Source organism: Pecten maximus, chromosome 10 (assembly GCF_902652985.1).
Source record: "Pecten maximus chromosome 10, xPecMax1.1, whole genome shotgun sequence".
In the NCBI taxonomy this organism is placed as follows: Eukaryota; Metazoa; Mollusca; class Bivalvia; order Pectinida; family Pectinidae; genus Pecten; species Pecten maximus.
This window is the reverse complement of record NC_047024.1, coordinates 42051972-42076034: the sequence shown is the minus strand read 5'-3', so window position 1 is coordinate 42076034 and position 24063 is coordinate 42051972. Positions and strand designations below refer to the sequence as shown.

The 24063-nt window shown below is 43.8% G+C and overlaps 1 protein-coding gene across 5 annotated transcripts in view; it reads left to right on the top strand.

Annotated features, from left to right (window-relative positions):
• Positions 1-23455, top strand: part of LOC117336036 (hemicentin-2-like) — a 44271-nt gene extending 20816 nt beyond the window's left edge. Inside the window, exons 4-11 of one of the 5 annotated variants that reach the window (XM_033896372.1) lie at positions 260-547; positions 1018-1326; positions 2605-2907; positions 4468-4770; positions 20713-21009; positions 21901-22033; positions 22662-22739; positions 23062-23455. In XM_033896372.1, the coding sequence (XP_033752263.1) occupies positions 260-547; positions 1018-1326; positions 2605-2907; positions 4468-4770; positions 20713-21009; positions 21901-21908 (1508 nt within the window). In that variant the 3' untranslated portion in view covers positions 21909-22033; positions 22662-22739; positions 23062-23455. Of the gene's footprint in view, positions 1-259; positions 548-1017; positions 1327-2604; positions 2908-4467; positions 4771-20712; positions 22034-22661; positions 22740-23061 lie in introns of all 5 variants that reach the window. The other 4 variants (XM_033896370.1, XM_033896369.1, XM_033896373.1 and 1 more) reach the window with 4 other exon arrangements.
• The last annotated feature ends 608 nt before the right edge of the window (positions 23456-24063 follow it).

The window sequence follows — 24063 nt, the reverse complement described above, 5'->3', positions numbered from 1 at the left end:
CGTGTTGACTACACGCTGACAGAAACACGTGTTGACTACACGCTGACAGAAACACCTGTTGACTACAGCAGTCAATCTCAGACCACCTATATTTTGTTTTCTAGTTAGCGTGATTTAGTCACTCTAATAAGCTGGGTTGCTATTAAAACAATTATAACTTCTACCTTGGAAAAAATAACACATTTAGAATATTTACTTTTTGTGTTGTGTTGAGATTCACTTACACTCAACCCTTGACATTGCTTTACTATTTGTTTAGTGGCCCCTGTTGTACAGCATCCTCAAGCTTCCTACACGCAGGATGTAGGAGGATCGTTTACGATTGGTTGTGTAATTTCCGCCAATCCTGGCGCCACCTCAGTTGTCTGGACGAAAAATTCTGCCACCATCACCATTGACGGTTCCAAGTATCAAAACGGAAATACTGCAACGCCATCTCTCCTAATAGCTGACCTCGTTCTGGCAGACGCTGGAACTTTCGTGTGTGGAGCAACAAATGCCTTTGGTTCAGCACAGACAACTGGTGCTACACTTACAGTAACCGGATGTATGTATGAGAACCCATTATTTTCAATTTAAAGTCACACTGATAAAATACGTGTTATTTTATATAAAAACGCAAAGCATTTAAAATATATAATGATTGAGGTTTTATTTATGCATTAGCTTTATCGCATTGGTTACAAATACAAATGCAGATGGCTTCCTTTTGAAGTTAAATTGAATTGATTGTTATTCTTATCCCGTGCGAGTATTGGATATAGTTTCTTGTTGCATGTGTGATTTTGTATTGCTGATGACATTAGCATTTCACTACCAAAGGGAGTTGATACTCACAATGTAATGATGACACTAGTCCTACACTACCAAAGGGAGGTAACTCTCACAACATAATGATTACACGAATCCAAGCCTATCAGGAGGAGATAACACTTTATGATAATTGCAAGGTAATAAACCTTAACATTATCTTAAAGAAAAGGAAGATGTTTACGAAAGGCTATATTGGTATTCCAGCCGTTCCGGTGTTGTCCACCCCAACAACAAGTGTCACCGCCAACAGTGGAACTTCTATAACACTTCAATGTAGCATACAATCCGCTAACCCGTCAGTGACGTCCGTGACCTGGCGGTTCGTCCCTTCGGCTGGCGGGGCTACAACCAATATCAATTCCGCTACAAATGGTTATACTGGATCAACTACCGCTAACCCGTCTCTTACTATTACCAGTGTAAGCAGTGCAAACGCTGGCACCTACACCTGTGGTGCTGTAAATGCTGCTGGACCAGGTCAAGGTCTGCCCATTACTCTGACTGTAACCGGAAGTGAGTATTACATCTACTTGAATGGTGACGTAATGTATATGTATACCATAAATTTGTCTTGTTACGATATTCATAAACCAATGATGTTTTTCGCGTATGAAATATCTAAGAGGTGTAATTGTGACGTCACAAATTTATACATTGCAGTTTGAAGTCAATGATTCCTTCAGTAAAATGAAAAAGAAAAATCATTTTAAGTTTTATAACATCCAAAATATTTATTATGCTTTAAATATTAATCTGAAATTTGCTACCATTCAAAAGTCTTACCATGCAAACTTTCGAAATAATATAAAATCCAATGGAGCGTACGGAAACAATAGAAGCCGTAATCATAAAACAAGGGCAAAATGGGAACAAATATATACAGCTGCATGAAGAACGTTGAATGTTCCAAAAGAATAGGCGTCGTGGGCATTGACGTTGGCCCGGTGAATAGGTCTCACAACATAGAATATGTTACGATATTAAGCACGCGACAACAAATAAATATAATATATATATATATATATATATATCAAACATGGGCCTGTTCCATGGACGTGGATATTTCAACCCTCGTGTTGACCTCCCAAACCCGGGTTGAAGACCCCTGCAGGATTCTATTGGCCCATTTCACACTTGTGGTAGATAAACTTTTACGTTTTTAATTATGCGATATTCCAGTATCGTAACAAAAGGAAAAAAAACCTTTTGAGATCTAGTTTCTACTTTTTATAGATACTGGTAAATAACTATAACAAAGGCTGTAAACAGTGGGAAAATAGGTCATTGTCAGATTTGAACGTTGTAGTTTGACGTCACATTAGAGACGACAGAAATAAATCAAAGATTACTTCAATAACAAAAATTAAAAAAAAAAAAGCAAAAACGAAAACCTTAATTTTGTTTCCATTTAAATTATGTTGATGAAGCTATTGTTTTTTCCCATTTCATGTCAATGAGGAGGCTCATATGATATAAAAGATAATTCAATTTAATAAGACGATGTATTTGATAATATTACTCTATGTTGAAGGATTTTGAAGAAATTTCAAAACGCATTGATAATATTGATATGATGAAACAGGAAATTATATTTTGCATGTTGAGATTAACTGCAAGTTATAATTAGATATATACATTAATGCTATACTGTCGGCCTATTCTGTTGGGATGGGTGGAGTAGTTACACTTGTCTGTCATGTAAACTCCGGCAGCTCCGATAATATTGATATTATGAAACAGGGAGTTATATTTCGCATGGTGATATTAACTGTTATACATTTGTGTTTTAAGGTCCGCCGATTGTTTCTGTTGGACAGTCGGCCTATTCTGTTGGGATTGGTGGGACCGTTACTCTTGTTTGTAATGTAAACTCAGGCAGCTCCGTAACTAGTGTCATCTGGCAAAAACTAGCTGGCGCTGTCTTTCAACAAGTTCTAATCACAAGCAACAGCAGATACAGCGGAGGAACGACGAACTCGCCATCTTTTTCTATCATGAATGCCCAAACAAGCGACGGAGGAACTTTCACATGTGTAGCATCTAATCAATTCGGGACCGGAATAAGTTCAACAACTGTGCTGACCGTCACTGGAAGTAACTACAATTTACATCTCACGTTAATCTTAGAAAAGAAAAAAAGATAAAAAAAAAAAAAAAAAAGAACCTAATAATATAATATGATGTATTATTCAGACAAAGGAAGGGTAACGATATTATCAAAAATTACAATATAATTGTAACTATATCGATCGCTATCATCCGGTCCATCCGGGCTAACAGTCGTGATGAATATTAGTTGATAAAATCGCTGTAAAATATATAAAATAAAAAAATTGCATAACTATAAAACGGGGGCAAAGAAGAACAATTGCAAAGAAAGAGCTGTGTTATAAAAGAGTGGGCGCTTTCTGCTTCACCGACAGCACCTGTTATACAAATGAAGGTCAATCCTGAAGGTCATTGGCGGCACCTGTTATACAAATGAAGGTCAATCCTGAAGGTCATTGGCGGCACCTGTTATGCAAGTGAAGGTCAATACTGAAGGTCATCGACGGCACCTGTTATACAAATGAAGGTCAATCCTGAAGGTCATTGGCGACACCTGTTATACAATTGAAGGTCAATCCTGGCTAATAAATTTCTTGAAATTTAGAATCGATTTGCCGACAATTATATAAATGAATGCAAATATGACAAAAAGTCTGGTAGTACGATTCATATATATGTATATCCTGTCTGATCCCTTAGGAGTTAAAATGTTGATGCCTTTTTAACCGAAAGATTGTCCTTTCGCTTATTTAGATGAAAGAAAAACTTGTAAGCCGTATGAATTTGATATATAGTGGGCCATATCATCATGACCGCGAATTCTTTTTGCCTCGACCTGCAAAATTTGAGCACCGCTGATGAAATAATTTACAGTATGTGTTTTTGCACAATAGTTCATACTGTAACTATTGTTGTTGTTGCTGCTTTCGAGCACGAATTCTGATAAAATCACAAGGAACAAATTACAGAGAAAGTTTATGTCCGTTTCAAACTTTGCGTGAAAAACCTATCCTTTATGATTTTTTTCATTATGCGTTAATCTGGTATCGTGAACATTCAAACAAGTTAAATTGGATTGTATGAGTTTTGTTGGGTTAATGGGAGGTTATTTATAGTTAAAAGGACGGTATACAGATAGTTTATCGTTTCAACTTCACTTAATCTCTTCATATCAAAAGATAAGAGTGGTCATTTTCGAAGAAAATTGGCCGGTGGTCAATTTAACAGCTTATGAAGAGCAAAACGATGTATACATGTGGACAGCATAATATCTCTTGAATCTGATGTTTCTTAGTTTGTGTGCAATTTTTGATTTAGGTATGGTTACATCCTGGTTACTGAATAGTTAACCGAGTCTGGACGATGACTATTAATTTGAGTATGGTATATTATTGTTACTGAATAGTTAACAGAGCCTGGACAATGACTATTGATTTAGGTATCGAACGATCCTAGTTATCAAATAGTGATAATAACGACAAATGTTAAACTAAATACATTCTACATGCAATATTACAAACAATAAGGAAGAATGTATTTTGCTATTCTTATGTAGCTGTTAATATGTCTCTGTGAAATATGATATGATTTTTTTTGTATTTGAAGCTCGACCGACAGTATCCATTCCCCAGACATCATATTCTACACTTTCTGGTGGAACTGTTATACTTACCTGTAGCATCAGTTCAAATCCATTCCAAACCGTAGTTACCTGGCAGAAACTTGTAGGCACCGTTTATCAACAGGTTCAAATCACAAGCAACAGTAGATACAGTGGAGGCACTACCACCTCGCCGAACCTTGTCATCACCGGTGCGTTGACAACTGACAGTGGAACCTACCAATGTACAGCTACAAATCAATTCGGGACATCACAGAGTGGGACAACTCAGCTAACTATTAGTGGAAGTAAGGAAAATCTAACACCATCTATGTTTCAGAAATATTTTAAAAAGTTGCAATGTTTCCCTTGTCCTTCCCTTAGATTTTCATCACTGCTTTCCAAAGAGCAATTAAAACTGTATTCTATAAATAGTATATTATTGCTTCATTAGCCCTGCTGAAATGAAATACATGTATAAAGAAAGAATATTTCCATTTATATATTTTCTATTTAATCTGTATTTACTAACTTGCTGTTTAATATATATTTAACGCTACATACCGCTAAATACTTGGCATTAGATCTATAGACAGCAATATTCGAAAATTGAGACTGTACAAGTCCAAGCAGACATGTGGTAATTTCATCGTGTAGTCGATAGAATAACGCATTACAGGGAAAAGTAGTAAATGCATTTTTGATTCATCCGAATTTTAATATAAGCAACCATCTATCAAAATTTCAACATTATAAAGATGAAATAATTTGTTCTAATGTATCGGTATTTGAATTGATTTAAACATATTCTAATCTTATACCCGGAATTTTTGCTGTCATTTAATCTACATGTATGTTTCTAAGAAACTTTAAAAATTCATTAAAATGACGAAAAACGATGGAGGAGTTAAGACTTATTATGACTTTTCGGCATAACGCAATTTTTCAGATAAATTTTCTCAGTTTCTAAATGTTAACGCCGGCAGCAAAGTTACCACATTCTTCTCGTTCTTATTGCTATGTTATGTAAGGCAAAACAAGTGATGCTATCAACAATATCTACATGTGTATCTATATGTATTTAAAACATGTATCAGTTAGATGCTTCTTATTCTTATTCGCAATCGATATTTCATCCGAAATGGCATTTTATAGTTAGCCTATATCAGCTTTGAAACACTACTATCTATACAGATACCTATATCCTTTATTGCAGCTCTTTGCACCTTAGTTTGTATATCGTCTTAGTGTAATTATAAAATGCTTTATTGTATTTCAAGCTGTACCAAGCGTGAGTGTTGGCCAAGCTTCCTATTCTACAACCTCTAGCGGGTTCATTAATATTGCGTGTAAGGTTAACGCCGATCCATTCCAAACAAACATACTATGGGAGAAAGTCGTTAACAATGTCTATCAGACAGTACAGATCGCCTTTAACAGTAGATACAGTGGGGGAAGCACAACATCACCATCCTTAGCAATTAATGGCCCTTTAACTACTAACAGTGGAACTTACAGATTTACAGCGACAAATTCGATTGGGACTACAACTAGTTCAACAACCCAACGTACAGTCAGTGGAAGTAAGAAAAACCTCACCACGATATAATTATTAAAAATAGGGCTAGAAATATTTATTTTTTGTCCCAGTTTTACTTTCATCTTAATATGGTTTATAATTCCCTCGCTAAATTATTATCGAGAGTATATGCGAGGTTTCTGGTTAAATCAGGATTCACTGATAAGGTTTTGTTTCGTTTGGCATTGTTTTGTTAACAAAAGTTTCAAAAAAAAAAATCTATGAAAAGATAATTATTTGATCATAAAAATCCATCAGTTACGTTTTTTTCCCCCACATTTTGGGAGAGTCTCGCCATATTGAAAACGTTCAAGAATGAACATCCTATTGTATCTATATATGTAATAGGTAACCGGTGTTTAGCCAGTACCGTTTCTATACCCCCACCTCTAAAAGTCTTCAACAATGAAGACACACAAGCTACTCTTTACAGTCTTAAATTGGTGTTAAATTGGGTTGGCGCCAAATGTAGCATGATAGTAATAAACAGGTAACGACCAGGGCCGAGTTGTTCAAAAGTTGTTTAGCTTAATCACTCGAACCTGAGACCTCCTCACTCTAAACGGAACTATTTGAGCTGCCTAGCCACCGGCGTGTAGCCTAGTTCTGTTCCAGTACATACGAAATGTCGGTTTGTTAAGGTGCGTTATGTTACGATAACTGAGTATTTTTCAGACGTTACGGATCCCAGGCTGAAATCGCTTGAAGAGCCCTATGTAGGATTAGAACATTAAGAATACATATCTTATGGCACTATTTAGCTTCATTTTAGCTCTGGTATCAGTGTACTATTAATTGTTTTAGTATTTACACAACTGAATTATATAATAGTGGCTACACTATAATCTTTATTAGTGTATGCTTCCATCGATAAATTGTATTTTACAATTGAGTTAAAATTAAATCTATACAACTACAAATAAAGTCAATACAACTTCTGATTGGACAATCCATTTCAAGCAAATCATGCATTAAGTATTTGGACGAGTAATTATCTATGAGAACACATATTCAAGCATCCCCTTCATGATATAATGAAAGTGCCTACCTGAACTTTAGCTTGCTATAAATATTTCAATGATTTCGCAACATTTCGTCTTGATTTGATGCAAATGTTAATTGTACAGCGAGTGCTAGATGCTTTATTGTATTTTAAGCTGTACCGAGCGTGGCCGTTGGCCAGTCTGCGTATTCTGCTGGTTTTGGAGGGTCGATAACCCTTGCATGTAATGTAAACGCTGATCCATTCCAAAGTAACATCGTTTGGGAGAAATTTTTTAACAGTTTCTATCAGGAAGTACAAATCACAAGTAATAGTAGGTAGAGTGGAGGAACCACAGCGTCACCATCATTAGTTATCACAAAAGCTGAAACCAATGACGGTGGAACCTACAGATGTTCAGAGACAAATTAAATTGGTAATACAACTAGTTCAACAACCAAGCTTACAGTCACTGGAAGTAAGAAAAACCTAACGCGGAGGATAATTTGCCTTATGACATTATATAAATTGAAGACCATTTGAGTTGAAATTTCAATATCAAATGATTATGGTGATTCTGAATGCCTCGCTAAAATTCCTGTCTATAATATAAGTAATGCTTCTGCCAGCTTGTATCAATCCAGCGCTGAAGTCAAATATAATTTTTTTTTTGTGTATGCTTTTCTAAAGTGGCCGTTCTTGAATAGAATCGGAGTGTGATGATGTGTTGTAGAGTGGTGATGTGTTGTAGAGTGGTGATGTATTGTAGAGTGTGGTGATGTATTGTAGAGTGTGATGATGTGTTGTAGAGTGGTGATGTGTTGTAGAGTGGTGATGTATTGTAGAGTGTGGTGATGTATTGTAGAGTGTGATGGTGTATTGTAGGGTGTGGTGATGTATTGTAGAGTGTGATGACGTATTGTAGAGTGTGATGACGTATTGTAGAGTGTGATGACGTATTGTAGAGTGTGATGGTGTATTGTAGAGTGTGATGACGTATTGTAGAGTGTGATGACGTATTGTAGAGTGTGATGATGTATTGTAGAGTGTGATGATGTATTGTAGAGTGTGATGATGTATTTTAGAGTGTGATGACGTATTGTAGAGTGTGGTGATGTATTGTAGAGTGTGATGATGTATTGTAGAGTGTGATGATGTATTGTAGGGTGTGGTGATGTATTGTAGGGTGTGGTGATGTATTGTAGGGTGTGGTGATGTATTGTAGGGTGTGGTGATGTATTGTAGAGTGTGGTGACGTATTGTAGAATGTGTTGATGTATTGTAGTGTGTAATGATGTATTGTAGGGTGTGGTGATGTATTGTAGAGTGTGATGATGTGTTGTAGGGTGTGGTGATGTATTGTAGAGTGTGATGATGTGTTGTAGGCCGTGATGATGTATTGTAGAGTGTGATGATGTATTGTAGTGTGTGATGATTTATTGTAGTGTGTGATGATTTATTGTAGCGTCTGCTGCCGTCTTGTCGGTGTGCTGCTGTCTTGTCTGTGTGGTGCTTTCTTGTCGTGTGTGCTGCTTTCTTGTCGCGTCTGCTGCCGTCTTGTCGCGTGTGCTGCCGTCTTGTCGGGTTGCTGCTGTCTTGTCGCGTGTGCTGCTGTCTTGTCGCCTGTGTTGCATGTCTTGTCGTGTGTCCTGCTGTCTTGTCGCGTGTGCTGGTGTCTTGTCGCGTGTGGCTGCTGTGTTGTCGCGTGGTGCCGTCTTGTCGCGTGTGGTGCTGTCTTGTCGTGGGTGGTGCCGTCTTGTCGCGTGTGCTGCTGTCTTTTCGCGTGTGCTGCGGTCTTGTCGCGTGTCCTGCCGTCTTGTCGCGTGTGGTGCTGTCGTGTCGCGTGTCCTGCCGTCTTGTCGCGTGTGGTGCTGTCTTGTCGCGTGTGCTGGTGTCTTGTCGCGTGTGCTGCTGTCTTGTCGCGTGGGCTGACTGTGTTGTCGAGTGTGGTGCTGTCTTGTCGCGTGTGCTGCTTTCTTGTCGTGTGTGCTGCATTTCTTGTCGCCTCTGCTTGCCGTCTTGTCGCGTGTGCTGCCGTCTTGTCGGGTGTGCTGCTGTCATTGTCGTGTGCTGCGGTCTTGTCGCCTGTGTTTGCTGTCTTGTCGTGTGCCTGCTGTCTTGTCGCGTGTGATGGTGTCTTGTCGCGTGTGCTCTGTGTTGTCCGTGGTGCCGTCTTGTCCGTGTGGTGCTGTCTTGTCGTGTGGTGGTGCCGTCTTGTCGCGTGTGCTGCTTTCTTTCGCGTGTGGGGCTGTCTTGTCGCGTGTGCTGGTGTCCTTGTCCCGTGTGCTGCCTCTCTTGTCGCGTGTGCTGCTGTCTTTTCGCGTTGTGCTGCCCGTCTTGTCGCGTGTGCTGCCGTCTTTCGCGTGTGCTGCTGTCTTGTCGTGTGCTGCGTCTTGTCGCGTGGTGCTGTCTTGTCGCGTGTGCTGCCGTCTTGTCGCGTGTGACTGGTGTCTTGTCCCGTGTGCTGCCGTTTGTCGCGTGTTGGTGTCTTGTCCCGTGTGCTCTCTCTTGTCGCGTGTGCTGTGTCTTGTAGCGTGTGCTCTGTCCTTGTCGTGTTCTGCTGTCTTGTCGTGTGTGCTGCCGTCTTGTCGCGTGTGCTGCTGTCTTGTCGCCTGTCCCGCTTCTTGTCGCGTGTGCTGGTGTCTTGTCGTGTGCTGCCTGTCTTGTCGTGTGGCTGCTGTCTTGTCGCGTGTGCGCTGTCTTGTCGCGTGTGCTGCTCTCTTGTCGCGTGTGCTGCTGTCTTGTGCGTGTGCTGCTGTCTGTCGTCTGTCTGCTGTCTTTTGGCTTGTGCTCCGTCTTGTCGCGTGTGCTGGTGTCTTGTCGCGTGTCTGCTGTCTTGTCGCGTGTGCTGCTGTATTTGGTCGCTGTGGTTGCTGTCTTGTCGCGTGGTGCCTGTCTGTCCGCTTGCTGCTGTCTCGTCGCGTGGTGCTGTCTTTGTGGTGTCTGTTTGTCGCGTGTGCTCTGGGCTTGTCGTCTGTGCTGCTGTTGTCCCGGGGTTTCTGGTCTTTGGGGCCCCTTGTCGTCTTGTCGCTGTGCCGTTTGGATGGTGTGCCGTTTGTGTGGGGTTTTATCGCTTGTCCCCGTGTGCTTTTGTCTCGCTTTGTGCTGTCTTGCTTTTTGTGTGTGTTGTCGCTGTGCTGCTGTCTTGTCGGGGTGCTGTGTTTGTCGTGTTGGTGCCGTTTGTACGCTGTGTGCCTTTTGTCGTTTTGGTCGTTTTTCGTGTGCTGCTTTTTGTCCGGTGTGCTGCTGTCTTGTGCGTGGTGCCCTCTTGTTGTGTGTTTGCCCGCTTTTGCGTGTGTTTTTTTTTGTTGTGTGTGCCTGCTGTTTGCTTTTGTTGTGCTGTCTTGTCAGTGTGTGCTGTTGTGAGTGGGCTCTTGTAGTGTGTGACTATTGTGGGGTGTCGTTGTAGTTGTGATGTTTTGTTGGTGTGCTGCCTGTCTTGTCGGTGGTTTGTTTGTCGCGTGTGTCTTTCTGGGCTTGTCCTGGTGCGTCTTGTTGTGTGGTGCGTCTTCTCGTGTGTGGGGCCCTTTGTCCGTGTGGCTGTTTTTGGGGTGCTGCCTTTTGTCCGCGTGTGTGCTTTCTTGTCGCGTGTGCTTGTGTCTTGTCGGGTGCTGCCCTTTTGTCGCTGTGCTGGCCGTCTTGTCGCTGTGTGTGTTCTTGTGCGTTGCTGCTGTCTTGTGCGTGTGTTTTCCGTTTGTCGTGTTGCTGCCGCCTTGGTCGCGTTTGCTTGCTGTCTTGTTTGGGTTTGCTGCTGTTTGTGTGTGTGCTGCTTTGTCGCGTGGCTGCTGTCTTGTCGCGTGGTGCCGTCTTGTCGCGTGTGGCTGTCTTTTTCGTGCGTGGGGGCGTCTTGTCCGTGTGGCTGCTGTCTTTTCGCGTGTGCTGCCGTCTTGTCGCGTGTGGTCTGTCTTGTCGGTGTGCTGGTGTTTGTCGCGTGTTGCTGCTCTCTTGTTCCGTGTGCTGCCGTCTTGTCGCGTGTGCTGCTCTCTTGTCCTGTGCTGCCGTTTTGTCGCGTGTGCTGCCGTCTTTGCGTGTTGCCCTCCTTTGTTGTGTGTCTTGTGCGTGTGCTGCCGTCTTGTCGCGTTGTGGGTTCTTGTGTGTGCTGCTTCTTGTCGCGTGTGTGGTGTCTTGTCCTTTTGCTTCTTGTCTGTCGCGTGTTTGCTGTTTGTCGGTTTTGCTGCTGTCTTGTCCGTGTGCTGCTTCTTGTTGTGTTTCCGTCTTGTCGCGTGTGCGGTGTCCTTGTCGCGTGTGCTTGTGTTTGTCGTGGTGCTTCTTCTTGTTTGTGTGTGCTGCCTGTCTCTTTGGGTGTGCGCTGTCTTGTCCGTGTGCTTCCCGTCTTTCGCTGTGGCTGTTTTTGTCGCGTGTGCTGCTTCTTGTCGCGTGTTGCGTCTTTGTCGCGTTGTGCTGCCCTTTTTGTCGCGTGTGCTCTGTCTTGTCGTGTGTGCTGTCTGTCGTGTGTGTGCCGTCTTGTCGCGTGTGTGCTGTTTGTCGCGTTGCTGCCGTCTTGTCGGTGTGCCTGTGTCTTGTCGCGTGTGCCCGTCTTGTCGCGTCTGCTGCCGTCTTGTCGCGTGTGCTGCCGTCTTTTCCGTGTGCTGCTGTCTTGTCCCGTGTGCTGCTTCTTGTCGCGTGTGCTGCTTCTTGTCGCTTTTGCTGCTGTCTTGTCGCTGTGCTGCTGTCTTGTCGTGTGTGCTGCTGTCTTGTCCGTGTGTCTGTGTTTTCCGGTTTGCCTCTTGTCGCGTGTGCTGCTGTCTTTCGTTTGGTTTTTTGTGTCCGTGTGGCTTGTGTTTGGTCTTTGGGTTTTTTGGTCTTGTGGCTGTGTGTTGGGTTTGTCTTGTCCTGTGGTGCCTGTGTTGTGGGGTTTTTTGTGTGTTGTGTGGTTGTTGTTTTGTGCGTGGCTGGCTTTTGGGTGTGTGCTGTTCTTGTCGCGTGTGCTGCTTCTTGTCGCTGTGCTGGTCTTTTCGGTGTGCTGGTGTTTTGGGTGTGTCGTGTTTTCTGTGGGGTTTTTGTCTTGTTGGTGGTGCTGTGTCTCGTGGGTGTGCTGCTGTTTGTGCGTGGCTGATTTCTTGTCGCGTGTGTGCTTTTTTCGCGTGTGTGCTTTCTTGTGCGTGTGTGTGTTTTGGGTGTGCTTTGTCTTGTTGGGGTGTGGTTGTTTGTGGGTTTTTTTTGTTTTCTGTTTTTTCTTGGTGGGGTGTTTTTTTTTTGTTCCCCCCTTTTTCGTGTGCTGCTTCCCTTTTCGCGTTTATTTCTGCTTTGTCCGTGTGCTGCTTTCTTGTCGCGTGTTGTCTTTGGTTGTCGCTGGTCTTTTTGTTTCCCTGTGCTGTGTCTTGTCGCGTGTGCTGCTTGTCCTTTGTTGTGGTTTTTGTGTGCGTTTGTCCGTTGTTTCTGTCTTGTCGCTTTTGCTGCTCCTTGTCGCGTGTGCCTGCTGGGCTTGTCGGTTGTGTCTTTTGTCCGTGTGGCGGTTTGTCGGTGGGTGCTTTGTGGTGTGCTGGTTTTGGTGCGTTTGGTGGTCTTGTGGTGTTTTTGTTTTCGTGTGTGCTGCTGTCTTGTGCCTGTGCTCTGTTTGTCGGTGTGCTTGCTGTCTTTCGTGTGTGCTGCTTGTCTTGGTCGTTGTGGTGGGTCTTGTCTGTGCTTGTCTGTTGCTGTTGTCTCTGTGCTGTCTTTTTTCCGTGTCTGCCCGTCTTGTTGTGTTTCTGCCTTTTCTTGTCGGTTGTGCTGCTGTCTTGTTTGCCTTTCTGCTTTTCGCCTTGGTGCCGCTTTTTTTTTTTTTTTTTTGGGGTGGTGCTGTCTTTCGCGTGTGCTGTGTCTTGTCGCGTGGCTGCTTCTTGTCGCGTGTGTGCTGGTCTTGTCGTTGTCTGTCGTCCGTTTGTTGTGTGTGCTGTTTTGGTTCCTTTTCCTTTGTGGTGGGGCTGCTGTCTTGGGCGTGTGTTGCGTTCTTTCGCGTTGGTGCTGTCTTGTCGCGTTGCTTGTCTTGCGCGGTTTCTGCTTTGTGCTTTTTTTGGGGCCTTTCGGCCTGTGTGTGCTTTTTCGCTGGTGACTTTTTGGGTTTTTGGTTTTGTTTTGTTTTGGGTGGGGTTTTTCGGGGTGCTGCTGTCTTTTCGCTGTGTGCTTTTTGTTGTCTTTGGGTTTTTATTGACCCCCTTTGTTTCTGTCTTGTCCTGTGTGTGTGGCGTTTTTTGCGTGGTGCGTCTTTGTCGCCTGTGCTGCTGTTTGTCCGGGGGGCTTTCTCGTGTGCTGCCCGTCTTGCCGTTGTTGTTGGTGTCGTTGTCGCGTTTGTGCTGTCTTGTAGCTGTGCTGGTCTTGTCGGTGTGTGTGTTTGTCGCGTTGGCTGCCTTTGTTAAAGTGGCTTATTTTTCGGGGTGGTGCTGCTTGGGCGCTGTGGCTGCTTCTTGTCGGTGTGCCGTTCTGTCGGTCTGCCGTCTTTTGTTGTGTGCCTCTTGTCGGTGTGTGCTGTCTTGTCCTGTGTGCTGTCTTGTTGTGTGTGCTGCTGTCTTGTTGTCTTGCCGGGTTTGGGGGTCGTGGGTGCCGTCTTGTCGCGTGTGCTGGGTTTTTGTCGCTGTGCTGCTGTCTTGTCGCGTGTGTTGCTTGTGGCTGCCCGTTTTCTTGTGCCCGGGGGTTGTGCGTGCTCTTCTGTCTTTGTGTGCTGCGTCTTGGTCGTGTTTTGTGCTTCTTGTGTGTGGGGTTTGGGGTGCTGCTTTTGTCCGTGTGCTGCTGTTTGTGGTGCTGCCCTTTTGTCTGCTGTTTTTGTCGCTTGCTGCTGTCTTGTCGCGTGGTGCCGTCTTGTCCGTGTGGTGCTGTTTCGGGCTGTGCTGGGGTCTTTTCGCGTGGGCTCGTCTTGTCGCTTTTTGGGTGTCTTTGTTTTCTGGGTGTGTGGCTGCTGTCTTGTCGCTGTGCTGCTGTCTTGTTTGGTGTGGTGCTGTCTTGCCTGTGCTTTGTGGGGCTGTGTCTGTGGTGGTGTGTTTGTGGTTTTTCTTGTGGTGATGTTGCTTGTAGTTGTGTGGTTTGTGGTGTTTCTGATTTTTGTGCGTGTGTGCTGTTTGTCGCGTGTGGTGGTTTGTCTTTGTGCTGTGTCTGCGTTGTGTTGTCTTTGGTGGTGCGTTTTGGGCCGTTTGCTGCTGTCTTGTGCGTGTGTTTCGTCTTGTCGTGTGGGACTTCTTGTGCCTGTTGCTGTGTCTTGTGCTGGTGCTGCGTCTTGTCGCGTGTGCTGTGTCTTGTGTGTGCTGCTGTCTTGTTGTGTGCTGCTGTTTGTGCGTGTGTGTGTCTTTGGTTGTGTGCGTTTGTCCCCTGTGGTGTTGTTGTTCCCTGGCTGCGTTTGTCGCGTGTGGTGCTGTATTGTGCGTGTGTGCTTTCTTGTCGTGTGTGCTGCTTTCTTGTGCGTCTGCTGCGTCTTGTCGCTGGGTTTGGGTTTTTTGGGGTGCTGCTGTTCTTGTCGCGTGGGCTGTTTGTCGCTGTTTGCCGTCTTTTTCGTGTGTGCTGCTGTTTGTCCCTGTGTGGTCTTGTGCTGTGCTTGTTGCGCGTGGTGCTTTGGGTCCGCGTTTTTGTTGCTGTGTGCTCTGTCTTGTGGGGGTTTCTGTCTTGTCGTGTTGCTGCTGTCTTGTCGCTGTTTGGCTGTCTTGTTCGCGTGGGGGCGGTGTTCTTGTCGCGGGGTGCTGCTTTCTTGTCGCGTTTTTCCCTTTTCTGTTTTTTTCCCTTTTGGGGGTTTTCTGCTTTTGTCGGGGTCTTTTTTTTGTTTCCGGGTGCCCTTTTTGCTGTTGTGCTGGGCTTGTCGCGTGGGCCCCTTTTTGTGTGTGGTTTTCTTTGTGCGTGTAGTGTTCTTTGGGGTTGTGCGTTTGTGGGGTTTGGTTGTGGTGGTGCGTCTTTGTGGGGTGTGTTTCGTTGTTTTTTGGTTTGTGTTTGGGTGGTTGGGTTTTTTGTTTGTCTTTTTGTGTGTGTGTTTTGTTTTTTGTTTTTTTTTTTTTTTTTTTTTTTTTAAAAAAAAAAAAAAAAAAAAAAAATTTATTGGTGTGCTGCTTTGTCGGTGTGTGCGTCTTGTCGGGTGCTCTGTCTGTCGCTCTCTTGTGGGGGTCTCTTTCAGTTGTGTGTTTGTGGGTGTTTGTAGGTTTTTTTGGTTGTGTGTTGTTGTTTGGTTTGTGTGTTGGTTTGTGGTGTGTGTGTATTGTGCTGTTTTTGTAGGTTTTTTTTTGAGGTGGTGTGTTTGTGGTTGTTGTTTGTGGTGTGTGTTGTGGTGTGTGGTTTGTAGGTGTGTTTGTTGGTTTGTGTTGGTTTGTGTGGTGTTTTGTGTGTGTTTTGTTTTTTGTTGTGTGTTTTTGGTGTTTGTTTTTTTGTGTTGTGTTTGTTGGTGGTTTTTGGTGTGTGTTTTGTTGTGTTTTGGGTTTTGTTTTGGTGTGTGTGTTTGTGGTGTGTGATGTTTGTAGTGTGATGTTTGTGGTTTGATTTTGTTGGATGTTTTGGTGGTTTTGTGGTGTGTGTTTTTGGTGTGTGTGTTGTGGTGGTGTTTTGGTGGGTGTTTTTTGGGGTTTATTTTTAGAGTGTGATTTTTTTTTGTGTTGTGCTTTGTGGTGTGTGGTTTGTGGGTTATGTGTTTTTTGTTTGGGTTGTGTGTTTTTTGTGTTTGATTTCGCTTTTTTTTTTTTGGTGTTTTGTGGTGTGTTTTTTTGTTTTTATTGTTTTTGTTTTTGTTTTGTTTTTTTGTTGCTACTTTGTCACTGTTGCTTTTGATGCTTTGTGTTTGCTGTTCTTGTCGTGTTGCTGCTTTCTTTTCTGTGTGTTCTCTTGTTGTTGTCTGCTGTCTTGTCCTTTGCTTTTGTTTTTTGTCGGTGTTGTGCTGTCTTTGTCTGGTTTTTCTTGTCTTGTGCGTGGTCTGTCTTTGCTCGCGTGTGCTCTTTCTTGTCGCGTGTGCTCTTTCTTGTCGTTGTTGCTGTGTCTTGTCGCGTGTCTGCTTTCTTGTCGCGTGTGCTCCGTCTTGTCCTTGTGTGCTTTCGTGTGTCGTTGTGGTGTGTTGCTTTGTCGCTGTGTGCCTGTCTTGTCCGGTGTGGTGCTTTGTCGTTGCGTTTTTCTGCGTGGTGCTGTTGTGTTGCTTTTGTTTTCGGTTGCTGCTTTTTGCGTGTGTGCTGTTTGTTTTGTCTGCTTTTTGTTGTTCTTGTCGGTGTTTGTCGCGTTTTGTGTTGATGTGGCTGTCTTGTTCTTGTTTTTCGCGTGTGTGCTGCTTGTGGTTGTTCGTTTGTGCTTGCTTTTTTTGTCGTGTGTGTGTTGTTGTCGTTGTTTTGCTGTGACTTTTGTCGCGGTGCTTGTTATTGTGGTGTGGTTGTCTTGTTCGTGTGTGCTTCTTGGTGTCTTTTCCTTGTCTCTTGCTGTCTCTTGTCGCGTCTGTGCTCGTCTTGTCGCGTGTGTTGGTCTTGTCCGTTGTGCTGGTCTTGTTTCGCGTTTGCTGCTTCTTGTCGCTTTGCTGCTGTCTTGTCGCGTGTGCTGCTGTCCTTGTCGTGTGTGCCGTTTGTTCTGTTGCTGCTTCTTGTGTCGTGTGCTGTGTCTTTTCGCGTGTGCTGCTGTCTTGTCGGTGTGCTGCTGTCTTTCGTCGCGTGTGCTGCTTTTGTCGCGTGTGCTGTTCTTGTCGCTGTGCTGCCGTCCTTGTCGTGCTGTCTGCTGTCCTTGTCTGGCGCGTATGCTGGTGTCTTGTTGTGTTCTGTGTTTGTGGGGTGTGTGTTTTTTGGTGCGTTGGTGATGTTTGTAGGCGTGTGAGTGATGTATTGTGAGTGTTGATGGTGTATTGTGGTGGGAGTTGATCTGTTGTAGGGTGTGATGATGTATTGTAGGTGTGATGTGTTTGTCGTGTGTGTTTTTTGTGTGGTGTGACTGCGGTTTGTGATGTGTTGTGCACGTCTTGTAGTTGGTGATTATTGTCGTGTAGTTTGTAGGTGGTGTATTTTAGTAGCTGGTGATGTTTGTGGTGTGTGGTGTCATTGATGTTGTTTGCTGTGTGTCTTGTAGTGTGTCGCGTGTGCTCGTTGTCGCGGTGTGATGATGTATTGTAGAGTGGTGATGGTGTTTGTAGGTGTGTGATGTATTGTAGAGTGTGATGATGTTTGTAGAGTGTGCTGTCTTGTGGGTGTGGCTATTGTTGTAGAGTGTGGTGATGTTTGTCGCGTGTGCGATTCTTGTTCGGTGTGTGCTTTCTTGTCGCGTCTGCTGCCGTCTTGTCGCGTGTGCTCCGTCTTTCGGGTGTGCTGATGTCTTGTCGCGTGTGCTGCTGTCTTGTCCCTGTGTGCTGTGTACTTGTCGTGTGTGCTGTGTTTGTCGCGTGTGTGCCGTCTTGTCCGTGTGCTGCTGTCTTGTACGTGTGTGGTCTGTCTTGTGACGTGTGTGTGTCTTGTAGGTGTGACTGACTCTTGTACGTTGCTGCATATGTATTGTCGCGTGTTCTGGTGTTGCTTGTAGTGTGTGTCGTTTGTGGTGTGCTGCTGTCTTGTCAGCGTGTGCTGCTCATCTTGTCGCGTGTGCTGCTGTCTTGTCGGTGTGGTGCTGTCTTGTCGCGTGTGCATGCTGTTTGTCGTGTGTGCTGCTGTCTTGTCCGTGGGTGCCTGTCTTGTCGTGTGCTGCTGTTTGTCGCGTGTGCTGCTGTGTTGTCGCGTGTGCTGCTGTCTTGTCGCGTGGGGCTGCCGTTTGTCGGGTGCTGCCTGTCTTGTCCCCGTGTGTTTCTTGTCGCGGGTGCCTCTTGGCGCTGTGGGGCTTCTTGTCCGTGGGGCCGTCTTGTCCGTGTGGGCTTTTTGTCCGTGTGCTGGGTTTGTCGCGTGGGCGCTCTCTTGTCGCGTGTGCTCTGCTTGTCCGTGTGTGGTTTTGTCGTGTGCTGCCGTTTGTTGTTGTGCGTGTTTGTGGTGGGCTGCCGTTGTGGGTTTGCCCTTTGTGGTGTGTGTTTGTGGTTGTGTTTTGGTGGTGTTTTGTGGGGTTTTGCTTGGGCGTGTGTGTTTTTTTTGTGTTGTGGTCTTGGGTGGTTTTTGTTTTTGTGGGGGGTGGTTTTTGGGTTTGGGGTTTTTGTGTTTTTTTTTTTCTTTCCGGTTGTCTTTGTGCGTGTGTGCCCCTTTGTGGGTTGATGTGTTGTCGGGTTGTGTGTGTTTGTCCCTTTGGTTGTGTTTTGTGTGTGGTGTTTGTGGGTGCTGGTGTTTTTGTCGCGTGTGCTGTGTGTTTGTGGGGGTGCCGTTTGTCGGTGTGTGATGTATTGTGTGTGTGGTGTGTTTGTGGTGTGTGGTGTTTGGGTGTGTGTTCTTTTGTGTGTTTTGTAGGTGGGTGGGGTCTTGTTGTGTGCCCTTTGTTGTGTGTGTGTTTTTGTAGAGTGTGTGCTTTTTGTGTGTGTTTCTTTTCGGGTGTGCTGCTGTCTTGTCGGGTGTGCTGCTGTCTTGTCCCGTGTGCTGCTGTTGTTGTCGCGTGTGCTGCTGTGGTTTTTCGCTTGTGCTGCTGTCTTGTCGCGTGTGTGCCGTTTGTAGGGGGTGCTGCTGTTTGTCGCGTGTGTTGTCTTGTCAGTGGTGCCGTATTGTGAGTGTGGTGCTGTTTGTAGGTGGTGCCCTCTTGTCGCGTGTGGTGTGTATTGTCGGTGTGGGTGATATATTGTGTGTGCTGCGTTTTGAAGTGTGTGGGGTCTTGTAGTGTGCTGACCCTTTGTTGTGTGTGATGTGTTTGAGGTGTGTGCCGTATTGTAGGTGTGTGCGTCTGTGCGTGTGCTGCTGTTTGTGCAGTGTGCTTTTCTTGTGAGTGGTGCTGTTTGTCGGTGTGCTGCTGTCTTGTATGTGGGGTGCTGCTTTTGTCGTGTGTGCTGCTGTCTTTGTCGCGTGTTGCATGTGTTGTTCGGTGTGGTTCTGTCTTGTCGCGTGTGCTGCTTTCTTGTCGTTGTGCTGCTTTCTGGTCGCGTCTGCTGCCCTCTTGTGCGTGTGCTGCCGTCTTGTCGGGTGTGCTGCTGTCTTGTCGGTGTTGCTTCTGTCTTGTCGCCTGTGTTGCTGTCTTGTCAGTGTGTGCTGCTGTCTTGTTCGCAGTAGTGCTGGTGTCTTGTCGCGTGTGCTGCTGTCTTGTCGCGTGTGCTGCCGTCTTGTCGCGTGTGCTGCTGTCTTGTCGCGTCGTGCTGTCTTTTCGCGTGTGCTGTTGTCTTGTCGTGGGTGCTGCTGTCTCCTCGCGTTGTGCTGTCTTGTCGCGTTTGCTGCTGTCTTGTCGTGTGTGCTGCTGTCTTGTCGCGTGTGCTGGTGTTTTGTCGCGTGTGGCTGCTGTGTTGTCGCGTGGTGCCGTCTTGTCGCGTGTGGTGCTGTCTTGTCGCGTGTGCTGCTGTCTTGTCGCGTGGTGCCGTCTTGTCGCGTGTGGTGCTGTCTTGTCGCGTGTGCTGGTGTCTTGTCGCGTGTGCTGCTCTCTTGTCGCGTGTGCTGCTGTCTTGTACGCGTGTGCTGGTGGTCTTGTCGTGTGCTGCCGTCTTGTTGTGTGTGCTGCTGTCTTGTCGCGTGTGGTGCTGTCTTGTCGCGTGGTGCTGTCTTGTCGCGTGTGGTGCTGTCTTGTCGCGTGTGCTGCTGTCTTGTCGCGTGTGCTGCTGTCTTGTGGCGTGTGCTGCTGTGTTGTCGGGTGTGCTGCTGTCTTGTCGCGTGTGCTGCTGTCTTGTCGCGTGTGGTGCTGTCTTGTCGCGTGTGCTGCTGTCTTGTCGCGTGTGGTGCTGTCTTGTCGCGTGGTGCTGTCTCGTCGCGTGGTGCTGTCTCGTCGCGTGGTGCCGTCTGGTCGCGTGTGCTGCTGTCTTGTCGCCTGTGCTGCTGTCTTGTAGCGTGTGGTGCTGTCTTGTCGCGTGTGCTGCCGTCTTGTCGCGTGTGCTGCTGTCTTGTCGCGTCGTGCTGTCTTTTCGCGTGTGCTGTTGTCTTGTCGTGGGTGCTGCTGTCTTCTCGCGTGTGCTGCTGTCTTGTCGCGTTTGCTGCTGTCTTGTCGCGTTTGCTGCTGTCTTGTCGCGTGTGCTGGTGTCTTGTCGCGTTTGCTGCTGTCTTGTCGCGTGTGCTGCTGTCCTCGTCGCGTGGTGCTGTCTCGTCGCGTGGTGCTGTCTCGTCGCGTGGTGCTGTATCGTCGCGTGGTGCTGTCTGTCGCGTGTGCTGCTGTCTTGTCGCGTGTCCTGCTGTCCTGTCGCGTGTGCTGCTGTCTTGTCGCGTGTCCTGCTGTCTTGTCGCGTGTGACGATGTATTGTAGAGTGTGATGACTTATTGTAGAGTGTGATGATGTGTTGTAGAGTCGAGATGTATTTTAGAGTGTGATGTTGTATTGTAGTGGGTGATGATGTATTATAGAGTTGTGATGTATTGTAGAGTGTAATAACGTATTGTAGATTGCGATGACGTATTGTAGAGTGTGGTGACGTTTTGTAGTGTGATGATGTATTATAGAGTGTCTAGAAATATTGCATAGTGTGTTGACATATTGCAGAGTGTGATTATGCATTATAGAGTGTAGTGACGTAATGAAGACATCGCGCAACATTTTCTTGCAACATTATGCATTGAAAATTGATTCAGTTGTTTGTAATGATGTATATAATTTCTGAGTATTTATTACAACGCCATTTTTAATAACCTCGACTATAACTAAATCAACTACCTATGAATATTTCAACTATACAGATACGCATTAAAATTGATCATTTCATCTTGATTCTAAAGTCTGCCGACAGAGTTACGTTTCGTTTCGTTTTCACAGCCACCCCCACTGTAACAGTTGGCGCTACTTCCTACTCGGTCACCATAGGAACAACCTTCACCCTCCAGTGCACTGTGTCTTCTACCACGACAATCACAAATGTCTTCTGGCGACGTCTTATCAATGGTGTCACCTCCACAATCACCATCGACAATGTCAACTACTCCGGAGGCAGCACAAGCACCCCCTCCTTGACCATCATCGCGGCGTCTGCCTCAGACTCGGGAACATACACTTGCTTTGCTTCCAATGTCGCTGGAACAGGAAGTGCTACAACACAATTGATTGTCACCGGAAGTAAGTATTATCTGTTTTTTTCTGCTTCGAAATTTACAGAGCCGAATTATTTTTTGTCGTAAAAAGAAACAGCTATATCAGCATAATTTAACTCGTGCGTTCATATACCTATTTGATTATCATGTACCTATTATTGTTCAAAACAGAATAAGGATTTAATTGTGAACTGATTACATTTTGGAAATGATTTTGGTAACTTGCAAAAAAAGTTTTTTGTTTGACCATTTTTAATATGTTTTTAAATATTTTCAGGCTGCCAAAGCATATCATGATTTGACGATGACATACATTTACAAAGCTCACTAATACTGACATGCTTACAGAGAGTGAACAATAAATAAATCAATAAATAAGTAAATAAATAAATAAACAAACAAACAAAATAACACAAAACTGAAAATTGAAATACGACAGAAAACACAGCACTTAACAACGAAGCCATTTGATGTGTTTGTTACCGATTACAATCGGTTTCCTATGTTTTTGTTGTTTGTCTATGTACACTGTCCTTGTCAATTATGTGTTTGTATTAACCTCCACGTATTTGTCCGGTGGTGTCACCGTGTGTCCAAGTAAGACATGCATGTGTGTGAGAGACTTGATGTAAACAAATTGCATGTTGTATTGTATTACCTATGCGGATGGGTAAAATTATTCTCGGCCTCGTTTCGAAGACGCTAGTCAAATGTAAGTACATCTTTAATATTTTCTTGATAATGCGATTGATTATTTTATTACATTCTGACATATTGTACTAAGTTACATTTAAATACAACAAACGACATGAATATGTTTGTTAACTTCAATGTTTTAGTTATTTACATGTTTCCCAACTTTTACCATAGTTATTGTTTCTTTAAAGTAGTCATATCAACAATTTTGGTTTTCTAGCAGAGTGATGATGGGTCTTCATCGCAGGTTGTCATCATTGTTAGAGCCAACTACATTGGATCTTCAGTTCACAAATTATCTCTGATGGTTATGACCACGAAAATTGCATACTCTTTGGAGCCACCCATAACAGGTATGCTAGATTTCATCTAAGTTAAAGAAGAATATATGTGTAAGAAAGTTCACGGATATGTTCAAACTACGACGATATGTTTTAGGAACCAACCAACCAATTGTTTTCCATAGACTTTAGTGTTAACGTTTTGGAGTATTTCATTCAAACTCTTTAATTCAGTATGACAATTATGGTTTATAACAAAAGTTTAAGGTCTCATATAACAAAAAAATAAAAAAAAAAAAATATAAGAAGTTGGGTCCTTCTGCTGAAATTTTCTCCATGGTGGCCATTTTGAAAATGGGTGAATTTCGCAGTAAAAATTCCCAAAAATCTGAAATGTTTACCTGTTAATTATTATTTCCTGATCTTTGGGAAAAATAATTCAATCGGACTTACGAAATTTGTATCAACATTTCTTATGGATAGTTACCTATCAGGCCACATATCTATTTTCTTTCTTCATAACATACTGGTCAATCAATGGCTGCCAGAGATTTTATCCTTGGCTCAACTTTCTATACACAGGGGATGTTTCAAAAATCTATTTTTTCAATTGGTTCGTTGTTCTTTATACAGACTTAATGCAGGGCGCATTGAACCAGGATAATTGCCGCCTAATAACTCCATGTTTTCCATTTTACAGGCCTTTTTTGTTAGTGGTGACAAGAGCAGTTATAAGAACGCCGTGACCATATGAATCAGATGTTACTGGTAAATACAGGTATTGAAATCACTATCGTAAATCAACCGTGTTACAATTTTCTTGCCAGATGTGAAATTCAACCAAGACAGTAGCTAATATTCCATGTGGGTCATATCCCCTCTTGGCTGTTTTTTTTTCTTTCGTTAACTTATTATTGTTTCAATGGGAAATTAAGCAAAACAATGGTTTATTCTACTGTTTTTTTTTCAATTTTTGTTTGTCTTTTATCGGTTGTTTTTTATGAAAAGCCCAACACATGATGCTCTATATTCAGGTATAATAACGAATCACGAGTTTGTGTATGTACAAGATATAATTTTGATTATGTTGGTTATTTTAGGTCCTGTTGATGTCATCAATGCCGAGAACGCCTAAACAGTGGACAGACAGCCACATCATGGGGTACAGTTTCTGCCACACCTACTCATGCCAATGCTTTCTGGCAGCATAGAGACAATGGCATGGCTTCCGCACCAAAAGCTTATTCATGGAACCAAAAATTCCGGATCAACAGTAACTAATCCATCCCTGACCATTATTTGAGCTTGCAGCAATGTCGACACATTTTAGACTCGTTCAACTTGAAATATTGTTGGAGCCGTAACTAGTGGCCAAACACGCACATTTACAGGATTTAAAAAAAACATTCTTGGCATGTCATAATAGCACAAAATGCATATATTATGCTAATGATCCAAAATGATAATGTACCAATTAAAAGTTTTAACAACTGATCGTTGATATATGCGTTTTTCCTATCGGAGTGTTTAGTCTATGTTGGTTGATGACATGAGGTAAAGAGGGAGTTGTTTTGTTGTTTTACGTTCTGTCGCTAGCAATTGAAAAAGTTATCGCTACATTCCATGTAGATGCTCTATTGCGTAGGTAATGAGTGTAAACGAAGTAACTTTAAAAGGCTATTTAAAAATGAATGATAGATAGATTGTGTCACTGTAATCATACAAAAACGGAGATCTATCTAATTTGTTTTCTGTACACTATCCATATCTTATACTCAATGTCTTATTATTTGCGTGATGACACACTTTATATTCCTAAATAACGCTGCTTTCCTGTTAGTTAATATCCGGGAGTTGCCATACATATTAAAATACATTACAATCATCTCGTCACATTGATAGGAATTAAGTATGGATGCTGGTAATTACTACTTGAATGAATAGTTAAGCTGAAAATAATTTGTTACATCGTTTGATTGGTGAAAATACGTTTATTGCCTTTTTGCCAGTGAAATATAAAAACCTATCTAACTAATAAAAATACAGCGATGAGAAGTAAAAATATAAGATTTTGCAAATATAACTTTGTCGATTTTCAGAGC